Below are 20,402 nucleotides of genomic sequence, written 5' to 3'. Positions count from 1 at the left end.
AAATGTAGACAAAGGACAGATAATCGTGGGCCTACATAGCAGTGCACACTTTTGTGCTCATTCTCAGAGTATAGCCTGTTTTAGTGAGTCTAGCATTAGTTACAGAGGTGTTGCGATTTTCCCAGGATATTTTGAAGCGTGATAAAAAAAAAAAGTTCACAGTTGTAGCCTATTTTTTGCTGATGCCAAAACAGATTGCAACACATCGCTTCGATTGATCATATGTCTTTGTAATGGGCAAAAAACACATCTCTATGTTAACAGTTTTCATTTAATCCTTATTTACACGTTTCATTCTTTTCAGTGAGATGCTGTACTGTCTGGAGGATGGAAGAATGTTTGCCCTCGATCTCATTTTCGGCATTTAAAAATAATTGTGCACATTATACACTGTAGCGCGCAGTCACTCACTGGAAGTTCAGCCTGGCAGCGGCTATGCCAACGCTGACAGCTGCGTGCTTGTGGTGTGGGCCTTTCGGGTCCCTCATGCCGCTTTGGACAAAAGTGACTGCTTAATAAACACATGAATGTTTATTAACGGTGGCACATAATGCTTGTGAATAAACAGTCTCATAGTTCAGGTCAGAGGTTCTTACACAGATGTAATTCATGGTGATAATAAGCCCAGTGATCGTTCGGGACAAACTGACCTCCTCTCCATTCAGTGTCGGTTCTGTTAGTCTTGAGGAGTCAAGAACAATTTTAAAGTTCACTGGTGTGCAGCGTTCTGTGTCTATAGTGTGTCGGCAATGGAGAATCTTTGTTTTTCATTGTGAAATAACATATAAGGGCACGTTACTGCTGATAAAATAAATCATAACTTGATGTTGTTGCAAGAAGTTTAATGATCAAGAGTTGCGAGAGCAAAATGTGACTTATACTGCTGTTCACTGCGGGATCGCCCCCCCATCTGATCGCACCCCATGTCGCCTTTCTTTCATCCCGTAATCGCACTATTTGTCTTGTAGCATTGAATGTTTTATGGTGCTCTGTTTGCACCTTTAATTTCCCATTCGGGATTAGTGAAGTTTATCTGTCTGTCAGTCTGCCTGCTCTGCGCTCCCCCCTGATTCTGCTGGTGCGTTTATTTGCTCCTTTGTAGGTGTGGGTCTGCTGCCTGCATCCCCCTCACTCCTTTCAGCGTCCCGTGTCGCGTCTCCTCACTTTAAAGGAGCTTGCAACTCAGAAACGCGAAACCGATGTTCAAAGACGTCAGCACTCTACCAAGAATCACTGTAAAATGCATGTGGAGCAGGTTTAAAAACACAATACAGGGACAGAACACAGCGCGATGATGAACAAACTGTGCTGAAATAAAGCAAGCGCAAGAAAAATGTGAATATGTATTTTTTATTCCCGAAGGAGAAGTGATATATCATTATAGAAACCATGTTCCCTTTTCAGACTGACTACCTCACATCTTGGCGGACTCCGAGCTTTCAATGTTGAAGAGTAGGCGTACAGTATATTTTGACTTTGCTATGTTTGGACACATTTGAAATCCCGCAAGCATTACTGCTGCGGGTAATAGTGTTTTTGGAAAATGTACGGCAAATTATTAGAAGCGTTTATGAAATTTCTGGTGTCTTTGTGGAGTATCTTCACTGACTGAAATTCCGATAAAGTTTGTCATTATTATACAACAACCACTATATCCCTGTATATGTCTGGTGTAAGATGTCATCGTAATTGCCTGTGCAGACGAGAATGATCCTGACAAGTTTTTTTTTAGGTCCCATCAGCTGCTGTTAAATCTGAGACATTTGACAAATGATAAACAGGAACCAATTAACAGCATACGGAGTTTTCACTAAATACCGGATTGTATTTTACCAGCAGATGTTTAAACTCTGAGCTGGTTTTTAGGTGGCCAGACATCTGGGCAAATAGCGTTTTCTTGACAGAAATCGGGAGGTTAGAAAATGAGTTGAGGTAGGGTTATGTGGAGAAATATGTTACATCTACAGCTCTGGAAAAAATTAAGAGACCACAGAAGAGTTTTCACTTTCAGTCATTTCTCAATTGTGTAAAATACTTCGTTTTTGTAAACTCCAGCCTGATTCTTCTCTGTTTCTCATTAATGAAGAGCTTCTTCCTGGCTTTATGGGTCTGCAGTCCTACTTCTAGGAGCCTGATACGAACTGTCCTAGCAGTGCACTTCACACCACCTAATGTTTCCCATTCCTTTTGAAGGTCAGTTGAGGTCATCCTCTGATTTATGGGGCACTGCAGGATAAGTGGATGGTCATCTCTGTCATTAGAAAGTCACTTCTGCCCTCTACCTGGCTGGTTTCTGGTCATTCCCAGTGTCTCCTGCTTCATCTCATTCTTGAGTACTGCTGTCTTAGAAACTTTGAACCTGAAAGCAACTTACTGCTCAGTGTAGCCTTCTGCCAGCTAAACCAGGATTAAACTAGGATTTAACAATGCAGAGTTTTAAAAAATATAGAGTGGTCTCTTAATTTTTCCAGAGCTGTATATATAATCAATGCCATTTGTATTGCCAGTATTTGACATTCCAGACATATGTTTTTACTTTTTATACTGTACAACTGTTATATGTGGAGTCAAACTTGGGCAGTGTGTAGATAAGCAGGTTAGGATGCTGTGCTTGTCATCGGAAGCTGAAATCCCAGGGCTGGCTGAGTAAATATCTCTCATATCCATCTGTATAATACAGAGCAGCTCTCACCTCAGTCCTGATACCATCAAATCAATCATTACTTGGCTCGTGCCTGTGGGACTTGGGTCAGAACGTTCAGATAGAGCAGCTGGCGGAGCCCTGGGGCTGAGGTGAGAGCTTATGACCCCTGAGGTTCACCATCTGCCCAGAGGCCTGTGGCCATTTCCAGTTTCCTGGAAGAAAGTAGATGGAGTGTTATGGAATGACATTGGGGCCAATCGGCACCCTGTCACCACAGTCACATGACACCTTTCACGGTGGGGTCTGGGGGGCCATGACTGCACAGGCTTGGTACCAGAGGACATATTAGGGGTGTTTCACAAATTTACAACACTTTCTTTAAGTGGTCATTGGGAACACACAAAGGAATGTTTGCTTTATATTAAATTTAGCTGATTAGCTGATGCTTCTATCAAAAACAACTTACAGTTCATTTGTACAGCTGGACGTTTTACTGGAGCAAAACTGCTTAGTCTTATGCTCACTGGCTGCTGCTTGTCCCAAATATCTACAGTTGAAGTCCACGTACTTAACCACCAGGGAACCATGGAAGCACTGAAAGGTGTCAGCATGACGAATGATCGGAAACGAACTTGATCAGAATGTCATACACACACATATTATGCAAAAGTTAATCACAAAAGAGCGACATTTTACCTGAAAGACTGAAGTCATACAGAGTTAACCCAAATCGCATATAAAAAGATGTAATCACTCAAGCAAACAGCATTTCTCTTTGAATTAACCTTTGGATTTGGATATCGATTACGATATTTAAAACCTGAGCAGAAGAGAAACCGTATGGGTGTTTCACCGCAACTTGATTTTGCAAAAATTCTACTGGGGTTCATTTTCAATCCTCCACAAACCTCTGAGGACATTTTTAAAATAAGCATATAAAAGTATCAATTCTATTACAAAGCACAGTTTGGACTCTGTCTGGTATTTGAGACACCAGAACGCAGAACAGAACTCGGAATGTGATTTTTCTTTTAACCATATATTTGTGATGTGACGGCTGGGAATGATTCTGGTAGATCCCCTCTTATCTGAGCAGTTTGTCCATAAATTAGCATTGTACTGAATTTCGTCGTCATTTCCCTGAAGCTGCACAGCTTCATTCTGTCGAGTGCTGCTTTTATGGTTCTGGGAACGTTCACTGCTTGCTAAATAATCCTTGTGGACTGCGGCGTGGTTTGAAGGATTTCGTCTTACAGTGCTGTAGTGTTTCTGCTGATTCCACTTTGGGCAGAAATCCAGCACTGGCTCCATATTTCAGATCCTTTAAGGGACATTTAGTAGTTCACTTATAGCTGATTAATCAGCGGAATACCTGTGAATAGGTTCATAATGCTGTGATAATTCACTGCATCATTTATAGCACAAATAAATTTGTAAACTTGATTTCCTGTTTCTGTATTTCTCTAAAGGTCACATGCTGGTGACTGGTGAAACCCACAGTTTGTCGATATGTGAAATGTATGTGGGATACACAGGAATTCTGTGTGTGTCTTAGCATGTTTTCCTTGTTCTGTGTGGGTTTCCTCCCACCTGGTTGATAGATGATGTCATCTCACCACCGAGGGTGTTGCCCATTGTCTGACTGGAAATTGCTCTACAAGTTCTTAACCACTTCCTGTAAGGCGAACTGGAATTCAGTCAGAGGCAGAGGGGCTTATTTTGCTTTTCTGCAGTCATTCTCTAAAAATGTGCTCCACTGGCTGAAGTTGTACGTGTTAACGTCTCCAGCTGTAAATGTAACAGCTCTCATTTAATTCATGCCACCGTTATGATGTCACCTGTCGAAGTTAATACACGTTTTCTTACTTTCCTCGTTAGATGGTCCTCAGTGCAAGTACAAAAGCTGTTGAGTGTAGCTGTTACGAATACAGTTTGACGCTTCAGCTGATCTGCTGTCAATGCTGTTCGTTACACACAGGCTCTGTTACTCTACGTCTATTCCTTCAGGTCCAGACTTCACTGCACTTACTCAACGTGTGCCCTATTACATGTTCTGCTACTCAATGCATGCTTCTGCACACTATTCTTATAGTGATTTCCAATATAAACAGACCTGGACACTGCAGTCGGCCTAATAGCCCCAGGCTGAGGCCAGCAAACAGCGAGGCCTTCTTTCAGGTTCACGGTTTGAGGTCCACGCTGCTGGCTTTTTCTTAGTGGAGCACTCCATCACGCACCCACCTACCCGGATCATACATTTTTAAACATAACTTTTTCCATTCACTGCATTTCATGGTTCACTGCTTCTAAATGAAGAGATAGTTCAGTGTTTATATAATGTTTCCATGGTCTAAAGTGTGTCTTTTAGTAGAAACAGTTACCACTGACATTGTCTCTAGGTTACTTTCGGCGAACGGTTTCCAAAGCCCTGAAACCCCAGCCATTTGTTCTACACCAGCACCTGACAATCTGCTGATCTTCAGGTCATTAGCTAGCTGGATCAGGCGTGCAGACACATGACACATGTATGGTATGTCTGAGCGTGATTCAGGAGAGTTTTGGAATAACAAGCCAATCTATTTAAATATTTGCATATCAATTTCCAAGAAATGCCTCATTCCTAGGAGGGAACCAGATTCCCGCTGCTGATTAGATGTGTTTAGCTTAATGCTCAAACTGTTAGTCATCCCCATTCGCTAGTCATATCATTTTCCTTAAGGCTTTCCAAACAAACTCTGATTTAGCCAAAAAAATGTTAGATTTTTTTTCTTGTTGCTTTAGATGGATTCTCAGTGTGACAGACTGGGCTCCTTGGTTGACATCCGACTTTGGACATCAGTACATAGGTACAGTTTGTTTCATAGAACCTCTCCATCCTTGCCAGCAACAACATTTCCAGCACTGATTCTTCTCATAATTTTCTGACAGTTTTTAGGACAGATTGTCATGACAAAAGAAGGGACAACCCAGACACAGCCTTCCTGGTAAACTGAAGGGGTACATTAAAGCAACAAAACACAACTGAATAGAAACAGTTGGACTGCAAGGAATTAAAAACAGCAGGCAGGTTTACCAATAAAACATACACTGAGAGGTTCTGGGGAACAAAACAGAACTCACTACAGCAAGGGGAAGAGAGCAACACCAACACTCAACACTACAAAGGCTAACACTGATCATGATTGAGCTAGAGAACATGACACAAGCAGGTACCTATATACAGCGGTAATGAGGACCAGACAAGGAACAGGTGTGAGCGACTGGGAGACAAAGGGAAGGAAACAAGACGGCCAACAGAGACCTCTGCTGGCCAAACTGGAACACAACAGGGGAGAGTGAGACCGTGAAACAAATCCTAATAAACCAAACTCAAACCCCAAAAACTCATATTAACTGTGGGCAACTCGCCTAGTACCTGTCTGGAAATGAGAGAGCCTTGTCAAAGTGATGGGCTGTCGATGGAGGATTGTACACTTCTGTTAAACGCTTTCCTCGATTTGTAAAAATGCCAGATTTTTCACTAAAAACTGCTGCACTGTCCTTTCGTAAGAGGAGCCTAGATAAATCCATTAAGATAATATACAGCTCCCTCAACTGTGCCAGACTTATAGTGCCCTTGAGCACAGACAACAGCCCTAATTCTACATGAAAGATTTTATTGACGCCTGTGAAGGCAGCAGTACATTTTTTATGAGATCTTTGGAAAGGTTAAACAAATATTCAGTTTAATGGCTTTAACACGCTAACAATCACTAACAATTTGCCCTGCAAATGTAAGGAGTATATATTCCTCGTTTGCTGATTTGCTGGTTCTGCTGTCTTGATGGTCTTCGCGTCAGATGCAGCTGGTGTTGCAGCTTAACGGTGTTGTCTTTGAGTAATCTTCGTGTTCTCTTCGCCGTGTGAGATGTTTTTGAGGCCGTGTTTGTGTTCGTGCCGGACCGAATGGATTAAGTCACATTTTAGTTTCTCCAGGCATAGTCACGTCAGTCAGTATGACGGTTTTTATCGCTAATTTCTTCCTGCATCTTTAGGTTTCATTTGACTGAGTTTAACGACGTGGGGGGGGGGGGGGGGGGCGTAAACCTTCCCCCCCCGATACCCAATAAGCATGGACCAAAATCTGATGTTGTGTCACTCTGTCGTATAAAAAAAGTTTCTCAGAACCTTGTAAATGAACGCTAGAAAAAAAATGTAGACAGAATACGTACCTGCAGTTTGAGTCACGCCATGTTTATGTGGGTTTTTTCTTTCTCCTCCTGCAATTCAAAAATAAGCAGTTAAGTGAATTGGCATCTCTAGCTAACTGGTTTGTCGCGAGTGGTTACTGGAGAATTGTACGAATACAGGGCTCCCTGCAAGGGTGGAGGTTAGCTCTGCTATTCTTAGCCTGAAACTGCCTAAACCAGTTACCTCACGCATAACTGTGTTTTAACTAGTGTCATTCCCACAACTGGGCAACATCCATCATTTTGTACACCTTTCAGAGTTCTTTTTCATTGCATGGAGTTGGACGCCTTCATTGCAACAGTCCATATAAACATCTGGCCCTTCTCATTTTGTTTGCTAAACAAGCGAGGGCCCTCTTTAACGTACGAACGCAGCGCCCAATGTGCTCTTTTGGAGTAGCTACATGGTCGTTTCGTTTCCCACCACACCAAGCAAAACACTTATAATAGTAAAGCCAATATGTTCTGCCAATAACCACTATTTGCACATAAAGCGTGAGAGATTAAATATCACTGACCTTTAGTAAGGAATGTGAAGTCCCTGTGCTCTGCGTTTGAAGTGTTGGGGAGGGACGGGTGTTGGGGGGGGGGGGGGGGGGGCATTTATACTCTATGCAGAACCATGGAAACTGACAGCCAATACATATTACAGACATAGGCTTTAGGGACCTGGCTTTGAGCTGATCTCTGAAACACTCTGAATCTGATTTGCATATCAGAAAGTAATAAACTGCTGCTCCTCTCTTATGGAGGTCTTAAGGAAGAAGTTTAACTCGTCAAAGTCACAGAGAAACAGGGAGACTAATAGGGCTGAAGATTTACTGCGGCACCTATTGTAAAGGGCCACGTTTCCGTCTTATTTACCAAGACATAAAAGTTCTTTGATAAGAGTCCAGCCTCACATGCAGGGACACTGGCTGGAATTTAGTTATTTTGTAAGGACAGGATTCTTCTCGGACCGCATTGCGAAGTGTTCCTGCTGCTCCCGCTGGCCCTTAGCCCGCCTCAGGGGCTGTGCTGTTCAGCAGATCCATCAGCTGCACTCTAACACGTGACTCGCAGCGCCCAGCGAGGGGAACGGCAGCGTTACTGGCCTGCCTCTCTAGCCCTCAAATGTAATAATGCGAACATCAGGCTCACATTATTTCTAATCAAATTTCCTTTACAAACCAAAAAAAAAATAATAATAATGCAGTCCCACCTGCAGCAGGGGTAACATTTTGCCGCAGAGATTTCGCTCAGATCTCCTCTGCTGTTGGCACATTTTTGACCCAAGCTACACACTTTTTTCATTTCAGATTCTGGCTGAAAACTGCACTTCACTCGTTCAGTGGTCTTTAGGTGGCTTCAAAAAGTACATTCAGCTCTCATCTTCTAAATGGGTCATGCATAGTTCTCTGAACCTTAGGTTTGGAGATCAGACCAAATTGTGGAATCCGTAGATTACGGCATACCATGCTTTTTAAGCTTGGTGTGTTTTAATGCTTTTTAGCCTTACCGTGTTCTTACAGCCAATTACTAAATAAGCATCTGTGTTTTTACCTCTTGATCACCATCAATTAGGTGATCAGTGATCATAGTTGACACACCACAGCACACAGTGCACAACAATGAAATGTGTTCTCTGCATTTAACCAATATGTGACATAGCAGGGGGCAGCTAATTCAGCGCCCGGGGAGCAGTGCTTGGGGGCGGTACCTTGCTCAGGGTACCTGCATACACACTGTTAATAAGATTGCCCATCCCTGTTCTAAATGAAATGTAGATGTCATAATAATCATAATAAATAATGAAATTTGTACTTTCTGACAGTATGTATTAATTCAGTTTTATCAACGGGAGCTCTACTCTCCATCACTGTCAACATCACAGGTAGTGTCCAAACACCCCCCTGACATGCTGGTCATGACCGTCCCACTGGGAGCCCCTTTCTGTCTGTTTGCAGAAACAGGAAGTGGCCGGTCATGCATGCCTCCTGGGGGCTGAATTCTGAGGAGACCTCACCTAATCCTGGGACCATGAGAATGCCAGGTTGGTTAGATCTGGAACAGTAGCATGTCAAAACCTTAGTTGTATGGACCTTATGTGCTGGATTCTGCTGTTTGTCTATTTGTCTGGGTTTCCCTCAGTACACAGTTTTGTTAGTAGAGTGTGTTGTTTTCCTTGCAGTGCTGCAGGCTTTGCTGTTGACAGCCATGGGCACCGGGACCCCCGCATGCAAAACGCATTCCTGCCGGGGGGTCGGGTCACAGCGGGTCAGAGCGCTGAGAGATAGGCTGCAGTTTCCGAGCCACGGTAATTTGTTTGACCGCCGATTAGGCTCAGGAATGTGAGCGATGGGCAGTCCGGCGGCCCAGACAGCACCGTGTGGCACCTTAGCCATCCGTCACCGCCGATAGGCCGGTTACAAAGCGAGGCCCAGCAATCAGGACGTCAGAAAGGCCACCCCGATGAGCGGGTTGCGAAATCCGACCCTCTCCTGTTACTGGTATCCTGAGTCAGTGTTGTCCAATCATTTGACTCAATGTGAGCCACGGGATTCTGCCCGGGGTGGGAACAGCAACGGTGGCCTGTGAGCAAACATGGCGGTGTGCGATGGGAGGCGGGGAGGGGGGGGGCGCAGCACATCAGTGTCATTCTGCTTGGCCTTTATATCTGTAATATAATACAAATACTTTGTACATTTACACACCTTGTTTTATTTTTAGACAGCATCTCACATTATTGTAACGGCCATGCACCCATTGAGTAAAGGTCTGCTTCACACCCAGAGTGAGAAATGTTACCGCATCACATGCCTTTATTATCCATGGTTTGTCATATTCTACAAAAAGGATTTAACTGAAGCAAAATTAAAATGCTTCCTCCAGCTAAAATCCAGGTCGTTCAGAAGCATTTTTCCCGCACGCTGTCATTGGTACCTCAAGCACCGCTGGCTCTGAAATGAAACAAATACACAGCTTTCCTTAGGAAATTTTTTTTTTTTACACGTATACACATCATATTACACTGTTTTAGTCTACTTATAAATTGCAAAGTTTTACTTGCCCCAGAAACTCCAAACTCCTTTTACTTGTTTCAAAATACCTGTCAGTAATATTTAACAGAACAAAACCAGTTGCTTTTTCACATAACAGTACGCACTGTGCATAGTGTCGACCTCGACATGCCATTATTTATGTTGTCCTACAGCCTTGCAGTATGATGTATAGGGAGAAATGGCTTTGAATTTCACAAGAGTACCCTGGGACACAACGATGGCCACTCAGGCAAACATGGCTGGAGACTATTTAGGTGTTGAAAACAGCTGAGAGGAGCCTTTCTGCCACCTTCACGCTGACCCTATGCCTTAAACTTAGCTGTAACCTTATTAAAAAGCCGCAGAAGCCTGAAAAATCCTCACTAGCTTTTAGTGGCAACTGAGCCACAACAATGAAAATGTCACCATTGTACAAGTGCGTTCACGTAACCGAAGATTTATAAAACATATTATCAAAGGGAAAAGACAAAGTGAACAACAAAACTCGCATTTCTGCTTGTGTTTATGAAACATGAGGGCACTAAACATCACTGCTTCATTAAAGCGAACGGTCTCCACTGAGCTGGAGAATGTGAATCCAGGCGTCTCCGGAGAGTCTTAATTTTTTCAACGCTTCCTTTATGAAAAATTCATTAGATTGTAAGTCAACAATATTGACATGAATCACTCCTAATCATGAATATTTATATTGTTTTTACTGCTAGCATTACACCAGGATAAAGTGATATGGAAGATGGATAAGTGCACACTAATACAGTATTATAGTTGGGTGAACACTGGGTCTTATTTCTATAGCCATTGTGGGGACCATCTTCATCACCCCCTCTTTCATCATCACCGATTTATATGGAAAGTTCTCTATGAGATGGATGTTTAACATGGTTTACTTTAATGAGATTAGTTGTTTTTTGGTAAACACTTCACCATTTTCAACTGCTGCTTTTACTCGTATTTTACCAAAATAACCTATAATCCAGCACTTTTCTCTCACTCTTTGCGTACAAGTTGACTCACCATTATACATTTGCGGTGTTCTCAGAAACTACTCACATGGTTTAATGTTAATAAGGACACAGTTAAAGCACCACATATGCTTTAAAAGTACTGAGAATGCAAAGAAATTCACATTAATACTGTTTACGAAAAAATGAACAATGTAAGTTATGATTGTATTAAATCTTTGTTTTCTCCTTGTATGCAGAGTCCTTCCATATCCAAGGTCCCAGAATGTGGGCCATCACATGTAGAAAAATCTCATGTGAATGTGATTCAGGTGTACCCCCGATATGTGCGTATCAGTCCGGAATACCGCGGCAGGCTGTACGTTGGCGAGTCCGTTTGGCAGCTCCACACCGCGGCCTCCGGCAGCTCAGCTATCTGTCCTCCAGCGGGCCATGAACGTCCGTCGTCCCGAATGACACGCAACTTTCGGGGCCTCCGCTCAAACCTTGCGATTCGTATTGTGTCCGAAAACGGCATTAATGATTTCGGTGACGATAAAAACAGACCAACAGATTCCACTACCGGGAGAAAAAAAAATTACCGAAATAAACAAGCATAGTTTATTCGTTTGTGGATATAATGCTAATGTTCAACAGCATTTTCTCTGTGCCAGCAACAGAAAGCACAAGTGTCAACAATCCTGTGATTTCAGGTAATGTTCCCATTATAGACCGGCTGTAACTGTAACCTGCAGCTAATAGCCTTTACAGTTCAGTTGTCACCAAAAAAAACAGGTTTTTCCTCAGAAAATAACATGACAAAACTGTGCCGTGTCTTTCATCTCCAGAAGAGGTCTTGGGGAAAGCTAAGCTAGACCAAGATGTCTTTTCCTCTTGGATCTTGACCCCGTTGACATCATTCGTTGGAAGGAGGCTTCCTTCAGAAGTCCGATGGGCGAATCATCATGGTCGTGGCACGAAGAGAGTAACTCGGACCTTTGAAGTAGTGCCACTTGATGCCGTTAAGCTTCCCGACATGTTGTCCTTTGTTGTAGTACATCCCGTTGAGGTTGGATGGGCCACAGGCATCAAACCACCAGCCTGTACCAAAGACAGTTGTGGGGGAAGAGCTCAAAATTTCTCAGTGGTCACGTTGTTCCTCTCATGCCCAAAAAAGGATTGCTTTTCAGGAACAAAGCGCATCAACCAACAGAATATGCAAAATGCTTTGACAAATTTATGGTAACACTTTCTTTGAATCCCACTCCTTTTAGAAATCTATGAAAACCTTCATAAAACATTTACTGAATTCAGAAAACATTATAAATATTTATGAAAAGGCACAACATGTTATCATTGTCTGTACCACTGTTCATCCTGCTGTCAGAAGCAGCACCAGCACCTGCCTGCCATCACCTGCCTGCCATCACCTGCCTGCCATCACCTGCCTGCCATCACCTGCCTGCCAGCACCTGCCTGCCATCACCTGCCTGCCATCACCTGCCTACCATCACCTGCCTGCCAGCACCTGCCTGCCATCACCTGCCTACCATCTTGCTCATTTGACTTCCTCAGCCAGTCCATAAAGGATGGACTCCCCCTTTGGGTCTGCTTCATCCCAATGTTTCTTCCTACTTGTGAGTTTTTCCTTGCCACTCTCGCCCCTGGTTTGTTCAGTGGGGGTTTTGGGCAGGGAAAACGTAAAGCATTTTGAGACGATGTAATATTGAGAAAATGTGCTGTACAAATACAACTGAATTTGAAAATTGAATTGAATAATACCCATGTTTATTATGCATTATGAAAGCTTTATGAATCCTTTATCTATAATGCACTGTGGATACCTTCGTAATGCAGTACAAAGCATCGTCAATGTTGAAACTGACCATTATAATGCATTATGAAGGTATCTATAGTGCATAAATAGAGCTTTACTGGAGCTGATGATGTATTATCATCAACAATATAATGTCTGATGACTGTCAGAAGATGATGTCATGCTTTATTCATTCTCATACCGACCATTATAATGCATTATTAAGGTATTGATAGTGCATTATAGATGACAGCTTCAAGTAAAGTGCTACCAGATTTTCTTCTTAGTATGATCAGCATGTGGAAAAAGCCAGTGAGCAGAAGAGAGACCAGCTTGTACTTGTGACATCAGTGGCACAACAGACCTGGATGCAGAAGGTTTCCGTAGCACACATGACGAAATGGTGGAGTAGAAGCAACTCTACACCCCCGTAAGAATAGATATCACTGGGCAGGTTTTTTAATCTTGGGTGAGCTACACTCAGCCCTAGAACCACAGCCAGGGATCACATCCCTCCCGAACACATAGGCTTTAAAGGAGTGGCTCTCAACCTCCATTCCACAGATCTTCACTTCTCCACTATTATAGGTTAGTACTGATTGACAGTGCGTGTTGCTGGCTGCATTTGGGTCACAAACAGCCATGGGTGGTATTTTGAGAAAGGCAAGGCATTAGCACAAGGACACAATGCTGGGAATGGCGCTCCGAATGATGGGAGCTGGTACAGGTGGCAACGATGATTAGATGTGGCGAGTGAGGTACGTCCTCAGAGGATTAAGGGTGAGAGAGGACCTTACGTTTATGTTCCTGCGATAAAACATGCATGCAGGACAGAATCAGGAAGCGGCTCACCTTGCCTTAAGGTCAATATGCCGGCTGAAATCTTGGGAAGGAGCTTGAATCTTTAAGATTAGCATCTATCATGAATTGTCTAAATCAGTGTTTCCCAGCCCAGTCCCCAGGGAGCAGGGAGGGAGCAAAAACATAGACTATCTGTCGGTCTCCGAGACCCAGACTGGCAAACACTATTCTCAGTTATGGGCTTAAACTCTAAAGACCTATTTGGACAGGATTCGTTTTACCGGGTTCGTAATTGCCAGCACGGTCCGTAATTTTAATCCAGTCTGAATCTGCCTCCAGGGTGAAAATTCAGGAACAAATTACCTACTGTATGTCAGCGAACAGGGACCACTTTCAGTAACAGTAATCCAGTCTGAAGTATCCTTTTGTTAATAAGGTTATATATTTAAAGGGATGCCAATTTTTATAAGGTGGAAATAACATACAGGGGGTCCTTGGGTCACGTCACAGTGACGTAACCCGAATTTTGGTGCAAGTCGAAACACACCCCTTTTCCGATCTCTTTACGATGTCTAATTTTACTTCCATCGCGATGGCTTTTCTTTCCCTCGTTACTGCGTATTCTTCCACCGCGTGCAACCAAACTAGTTCACCCACGCAGTACGTAAGTACGACGCTAATGGCGTAAGTCGAAACAATCCCGTCTAAATTTTTTTAGAGGTTCCCGAGGACCCCATGTATACGTTAAAAATGGAGTTTGAATAAGCTACTGAGTTTTCCACATAAACATCTGTCAACATACCCCTACAGTTTCTCCTGCATCAAGGTTTTCAGTAGTTGCGGAGAAGACCAGCACTACTGAATACACCAATTTGTAAGCTACTACAGGTATATGGTTGTGTGGGAGAAGTTTTGTTTTTGTTTGTACTTGAATACTATCTTAAAGGGACAGGTCGCCAAAAAATGAAAATTCTGTCGTCATCTGCTTTCTAGATACGCTAACTTTGACGTCAACATAAATGGTCAGGATTAGATTAATACCTCCACTATCTCTGATAATTTTGGGGAATTACACTGGTCTGAATCAGCCAGTCAAATCACTTTACAAACAAAATACCTCCTTAGGTAAACGTAATCCCGTGCAAATATGGCTTAAGCTGTTTGCATCATCAGCTAAGTTAATAACTAACTTAATGTAGTGAAGTTAGTAAACATACAATCCATACTTCGCTGTTCAGCCTACACCATTCAGCAGCATTTATGGCTACAGTTTATAATCCAACCTCGCCCCAATGACCCTTTTTGAGGTCACGCATTTTTTTACTTGGCTAGGCGAACACTGAGTGTGTCACAGGTGCCAATTTCACGTGCCAGTAAACGAGTAAATGGCAGGCCAGGTCTCACCCTAACCAGCTGAAATACCAGCTGGAATAGCCGTGCTAAAATACAACACTGCATTTGGAGTCCAATGCGCCCTACTGCCCTGGTTCACTGTACAGTCCGAAAGGCAGCATTAAGCAATTATAAAGCTGTACTCTGTGCATGTTCTGTTGAGATGCTGACTCGATAAACATAGCTGGACTGAGATATGTGGAAAAGTGATACTTGGAAAAAGTTGGGCAGAATCTAGCGGCCAGGTAGTAAGGATATAATGAAGGGCATTTGTTGAGCATCCACTGTCGTGCCTACATGTTAGAATTCAAATAAAATAGGACAGATGAACGAAAGAAGATTTTTATTTCCTCTCTCACGCTATGTAAATATGAATCCAAAACTCTACTTTTAATTTACTGCACAGTTTTATGAAAATAAAAACGTAAGTAATTGCACGTTCAGAGTTGGGTGGACAATTGAAAATACGGTCGCGCTTGCTGCATTTTGATTTCTAAGCCGTTCGAGGTGGGAGCCTGAGCCACAGTTTGGGTTGAGAGGCAGCCAGCGATCGACGTTCACTTTTCTTGGACAGCGGCTGCTTTTTAATCTCAGAAAGTCTTGCCTGAAAACAGACCAAGGAGTATGTTTCAAATCATGATGTGCAGACACTAGCTGCTGGGAGCATGCAGTGTGGACGCCCGCACAGATTTCATTATTCACATGTGTGCTGCATCTTGGGTGACTGACAGTCATCCAAAAACTAGGTTTCAGTGAGTAATTTCAGTCTTTTATTTCCCCAACATGTCTCCTCTTCTGGAGAGTTATTGCAGCTTTTGTGGCACTGATATAAACCACATCTACCTTTAGTTGAAGAAGTATGTTCAGAAATAATTTGTTCGGGCTTCAGCTGATGAATTTGTCTTCAGTTTGACCTTTGAGGCCCTCATATCTGCTGCGATGTGCATTATTAAATATGCCCCCCCCCCCCCAGAGCGCATGGCGAGAGCAGGTCTTACCGCCCGTCAGCATGACGGCACACTTGCACATGCAGTTGTCGTTGTCCAGGTCCTTGGTGCTGAAGTCCGCCCCGTGGACCACCATGCTGCTCTGCCGTCCTGCTGTGCCGCTGTGACTCTTCAGGAAGAGTCTGAGAGAAAGAAATGAGGTGGAAATGAGGTCACTGGCAAAATTTACGAAAGCTTCCTCGAAGGCAGAATATACTGACTCTGCAATCACACAAACTCACATTCTCATGTCTTTGATCGGACAGCCTAAAAAAAACCTTCTGGGAATGAGTGATATAAAAATAAAAAAAACTATGTGGTTCGTTCAACGTCCTGTTTCTACTATCATAATGCCATGTCTCAAAAATACCAGGGACAGAGACAGTACAGCAGGGCTGCATTGGGCTGAATATTGGTATCGGGTGTGTTAAATTTGGGCTGCACCTAAGCTCTCCAGGGCAGCCCTGCAATAGAGCAACACGTGTCAAGGGTTTTTTTTTTTATACAGGATGTGACATCATACCCATGGAGTGACACAGGTGCTGCTCCATTTTCCTTGAACCCATATCTCCAGCTGCATATGCTATAAACTGTCCAGCATTTCTCCATAGTTTACTACGCCATTCCTGGGTTACAGAGCCGAGCTCGGCACCATCAAAGCCAAGACTGCATCTGTAGGAGAACAAGCCTTATACCACACAGCCAGGCAAGATTACTGCTTAACCTATGCATAAGGAACTGCTACGCGAGTAACTCGGCTCCTGGTGCATGAATGCCAGCGGCGACTGTCAGCTGGACAGCAGACAGTTACACGGCTGCTTTTTTATAACATGTCCATGCTCGTAAATGGCTGACCTGGGCAATGCAAGGCATTTTCCAACCATGGAAACAACAGCATACATTTATTACAGAGACCGAGTGCAGTAAGAAGCAGCCTACACACAAACTCTTTTATCAGCTAAAAAGCACAAAAATTATTATATATAACATTTTATGTGCTATGTTTAGTTAATAAATAGCTACAATATTAAATCAGTGCCATAATATAATTTTGAATCTCCAGACATTAAACGTACATTTAAATTTATCGTAAACCTGAATTCTGCTTCACTTTCAAACTGCTCTTGAGTACTATTAAAAGGTAATTTGGCATTTCTTCCTATCAGACACAGATGTTGATTAACTCCTGCTGTCCTTTTGTTACCCCCCATTAATATATGGTAGAAGCCCTAAGATGAGATTTCAGGGCCTTGGAACACGGCCTGAGAAGCAGAGCCAGAAAAATGAAGCATGTTCTGATTTACGAAACCATTTCCGGAAACATAGCTCGCACTCAGACAGGCGTGTTACGGGTGGCGTTTCAAACACTGGCCTCTCTAAAAGCATACCATGTGGACATAAGTGCAGTCACAGGATGCTAACGCTAATAACGCAGCATATATCCAGTGAGGTGGGCTCGGACATGGCGACTGTAGACTGAAAAAGCGCCCCAGATTGACAGTGCTGGTAAACAGTAAGTAGTATTACTTTAATCAAGGCAAAAAAATTATATGCAAAAGAGAACACTGTCATACATATATCCCACCATTATTAGTAAGTCACCTTCTAATTTGGTTTTTAATTTTAGTCCTGGCCTGGAAGTCTCTTATCCCCAGTCCTTACTGGGACAGGATCCAGGCCTACCACAAGCCTGCACTGGGTGAGTAGTTATAGAAATTAGACAAAGATGGATGGAAATGGATAGATTTGTTATTTCATTGCACTTATTCCTCTTGAGAATGTAGACGTTATCACCCTCTCTCACAATGAAGCCCATTAAGCTGAAGTTGCTCCGCTCAGTTTTTGTCCCCGTGACACACAGTCTATTGTTTGGCAAGGCAATCAAGCACGGCACGCTCACCGGAAGGGGGGAAATTACCTAGACGGGTCTCTAGCGAATGCGGCTACTCTACGACGGATGCCAGAGGGCAGAGCGAGTCAAGCCGCGATACAACCGAGGGCCAGACGTCTGCAAAGAGGAGCACCCGAGGGATTTCCCCATTAGGGCCTTTCTGTGAACCCAATCGACTTCATTAGAAACAGAAAAAAAGTCTCGCCGAGGCAGCCAGGGATCATTCTGATTTGATCTATAGAACTGGGCTGTGCAGGGCATGCAAGCATTATAGCCCACAAATACGGAAGGGAAATGGCGTCCTTATAGAAAGCTGCCACTCTCCAATGCAGGTGTGGCTGCGTGTCACCTATATCAGGTTGTAATTCAGCATATATTTTACATACCTATCTGCTCACACAAAGTATCAATTCATAGTCAGCTCCTCTGTGTTAATCAGCTGGCCAGCGGTATGCTAGCTTAAAACCTGCAAAAAGTCTTTGTAGGTGCAGAAAAAAGGTTTCCCATGCAAACTTCTTACTGTCTCACCATAGCATTTAAATCGTACTGAATGCACGTATGTACACACACGTCATTCTAGCGTGGGTGTAAACATGCTGCGAATTAGGGAGCCATGTGGACCAGGAAGCAGAGGGTCATGTTTGCACATACGGTACGTGTTCATTGCACCGTCCTCTCAGCAAAGAGGGAAAAAGGGCCCAACGTGGATGGAGATCTGTCTTCAGGCATGGCTGAACACCCAGTTTACTACAGGGGGTTCACAGTTCAGGGAGCTCTTCTGTGGAAGTGGCATTCCTTCCTCCACACTGGAGAATAGAAGCCTGTAAATAACTCTACCTTTCCTGAAAGGGAGACGCGTCAGACCCTGCCGGGTCTTACAGAGAGGAGTGTGAGTCCCCCCCTCCGCAGTGTGGGGACCCAGCGGGGCTGCTCATGGGCGGTCTGTGGCTGGCCGTCACTACTTTTCCCATAGTGCACTACTGATGGTCTGTCTTCTGATGTCATGGGAGCCCTACATAAAATTTCTGTGTTTCTTATAAAAAACGTAGAACGGAGATTTACTGTACTTTATTCGCGCTCGCATCACAAAACGCAGCCAGCTGCGTTCACTGTCTGTAGAACGTCCTTTAGCTACTCTTAGGCATAATCACCCAGCCGTCTTCCCTGGCAGCCATTACTGTTTGTTTATGACCCGTGTAGTACTCTCCTTTTAGCAACAAACAACATCTCTTCTAATGGAAGTGTTTAAAAGCACGTGTTGCGTACAGTGCTAAGCGAAAATGTAGCCGTACCCAACAATGCGTTTGGCTGCAGTGCAAACATAGCACTGAATACGCATAATATGAAAAGTGGTCCTAGAGTTCTTGGCGTTATTTCATTGCTACAATTGATTGTGGTTTAATATGGTAAATAGTTCTGATTTATGCCATGGCAGTATATCGGGCACAATTACCTACACAGTGTTGTGCGTATTGCAAAATTTCAGGTTCCCGGAATGGGACTCAAATAGCGAAGTACAATAACTTCTTTAATCCTATCCACATGTCCAGCATCGTTCCCCTGTCCAAAGAGCACCCCGCATACTGCTGCCATTTAGCTAGACGGAGCCAACAAGCCATTATAGTGGAATTGTTGTGGTGAAATGAGTACAATGCACTTCATAAATGTCTTCACGTTGCTTGGCTGCCGAATACGTGACAATAAATAACCACTTGCGCTGCTCAGTATAACAAGTAAACACTATGGCAGTTTATTATAAAATAAGGGGTAGCTTTTTTATTTATTTATAATACTTGTAGAGCCTAAATATAATGTAATGAGGAAAGTAAACCGCAGTATCAGCACCAAATAAGCCAATGAAATCACCGCTACTTAAATTTAAGAGTAAACATTCTTGTATGTTTACATTCATATCAAAATGTAGTACAAATGTCAAACTGGAGGAGAAAGGCTGACAAACCGAAGGTAAAATCAATCTGAAAGCCAGCTAAGTGATTTGCGGCGTCTGAACCGCAAATGCAATACGCACAACAGCTTAGCTTAAGAAAACAATGAACCCACTCAGTGTACCATGTTATAAATAATCACCATCAAAGCCGAGAATGGGCTGTTTCTTTACATCTCGTTAGTGCTGACAAATGACAGGAACGAAAAAGTCATGTAAATGACCTTTTCCAGTTCACTGTTTCGACGGGTCCTGTTTACTTTCCCCCGCAAAGCCACATGAATTCCTCCTTGTGCCTGTAACATTTGCCAAACGAGCCTGTTCCCTTCACCGAAATTCGGCAATTTAAGGATTGGTCCGCCGATGCTTTCATTGCTCATTGGAATAACATCAAATGCCCAGTTCACGACGGTAATGTTACAGTGACTTTGTGGTTTTGTCCTGATGCCCGGTGCTCGCAAATTCCTTCCTTCAGAGCCGTACCAAGGATGTCGAGTATGTGACAGAGTGGCTCTGTCCTTGGCACTGAGAATTGAGTTGATGGAATGGCATTCTTGACCATTTCGGCAATCAAACCATCCAGCTACGTGGTAATTGGAGATTCCCTTACTGTTTTTCTAGAGCTGCATGCCACTGGCGATCGGGAAAGTACTGCTCCGAATCAGCTGAGGAAGGAGTTATCGGCATGGGAGTGACATTTATGGGCTGCAGAGTGA

General features: G+C 43.4%; 1 protein-coding gene across 1 annotated transcript in view; it reads right to left on the bottom strand.

The window, feature by feature from the left end:
* Positions 1 to 9,549: 9,549 nt before the first annotated feature.
* angpt1 (angiopoietin 1) overlaps positions 9,550 to 20,402 on the bottom strand; it is a 50,373-nt gene continuing 39,520 nt past the window's right edge. The window contains exons 8-9 of the mRNA XM_048993635.1: positions 15,863 to 15,993; positions 9,550 to 11,956 (exon numbers count right to left, since the gene is read on the bottom strand). Of these exons, the coding sequence (XP_048849592.1) occupies positions 11,796 to 11,956; positions 15,863 to 15,993 (292 nt within the window). The 3' untranslated portion in view covers positions 9,550 to 11,795. The remainder of the gene's footprint in view (positions 11,957 to 15,862; positions 15,994 to 20,402) is intronic.

This window comes from Brienomyrus brachyistius, chromosome 23 (genome assembly GCF_023856365.1).
Source record: "Brienomyrus brachyistius isolate T26 chromosome 23, BBRACH_0.4, whole genome shotgun sequence".
In the NCBI taxonomy this organism is placed as follows: domain Eukaryota; kingdom Metazoa; phylum Chordata; class Actinopteri; order Osteoglossiformes; family Mormyridae; genus Brienomyrus; species Brienomyrus brachyistius.
The sequence above is the reverse complement of the archived record's forward strand: the minus strand, read 5'-3'. Positions and strand labels throughout refer to the sequence as shown.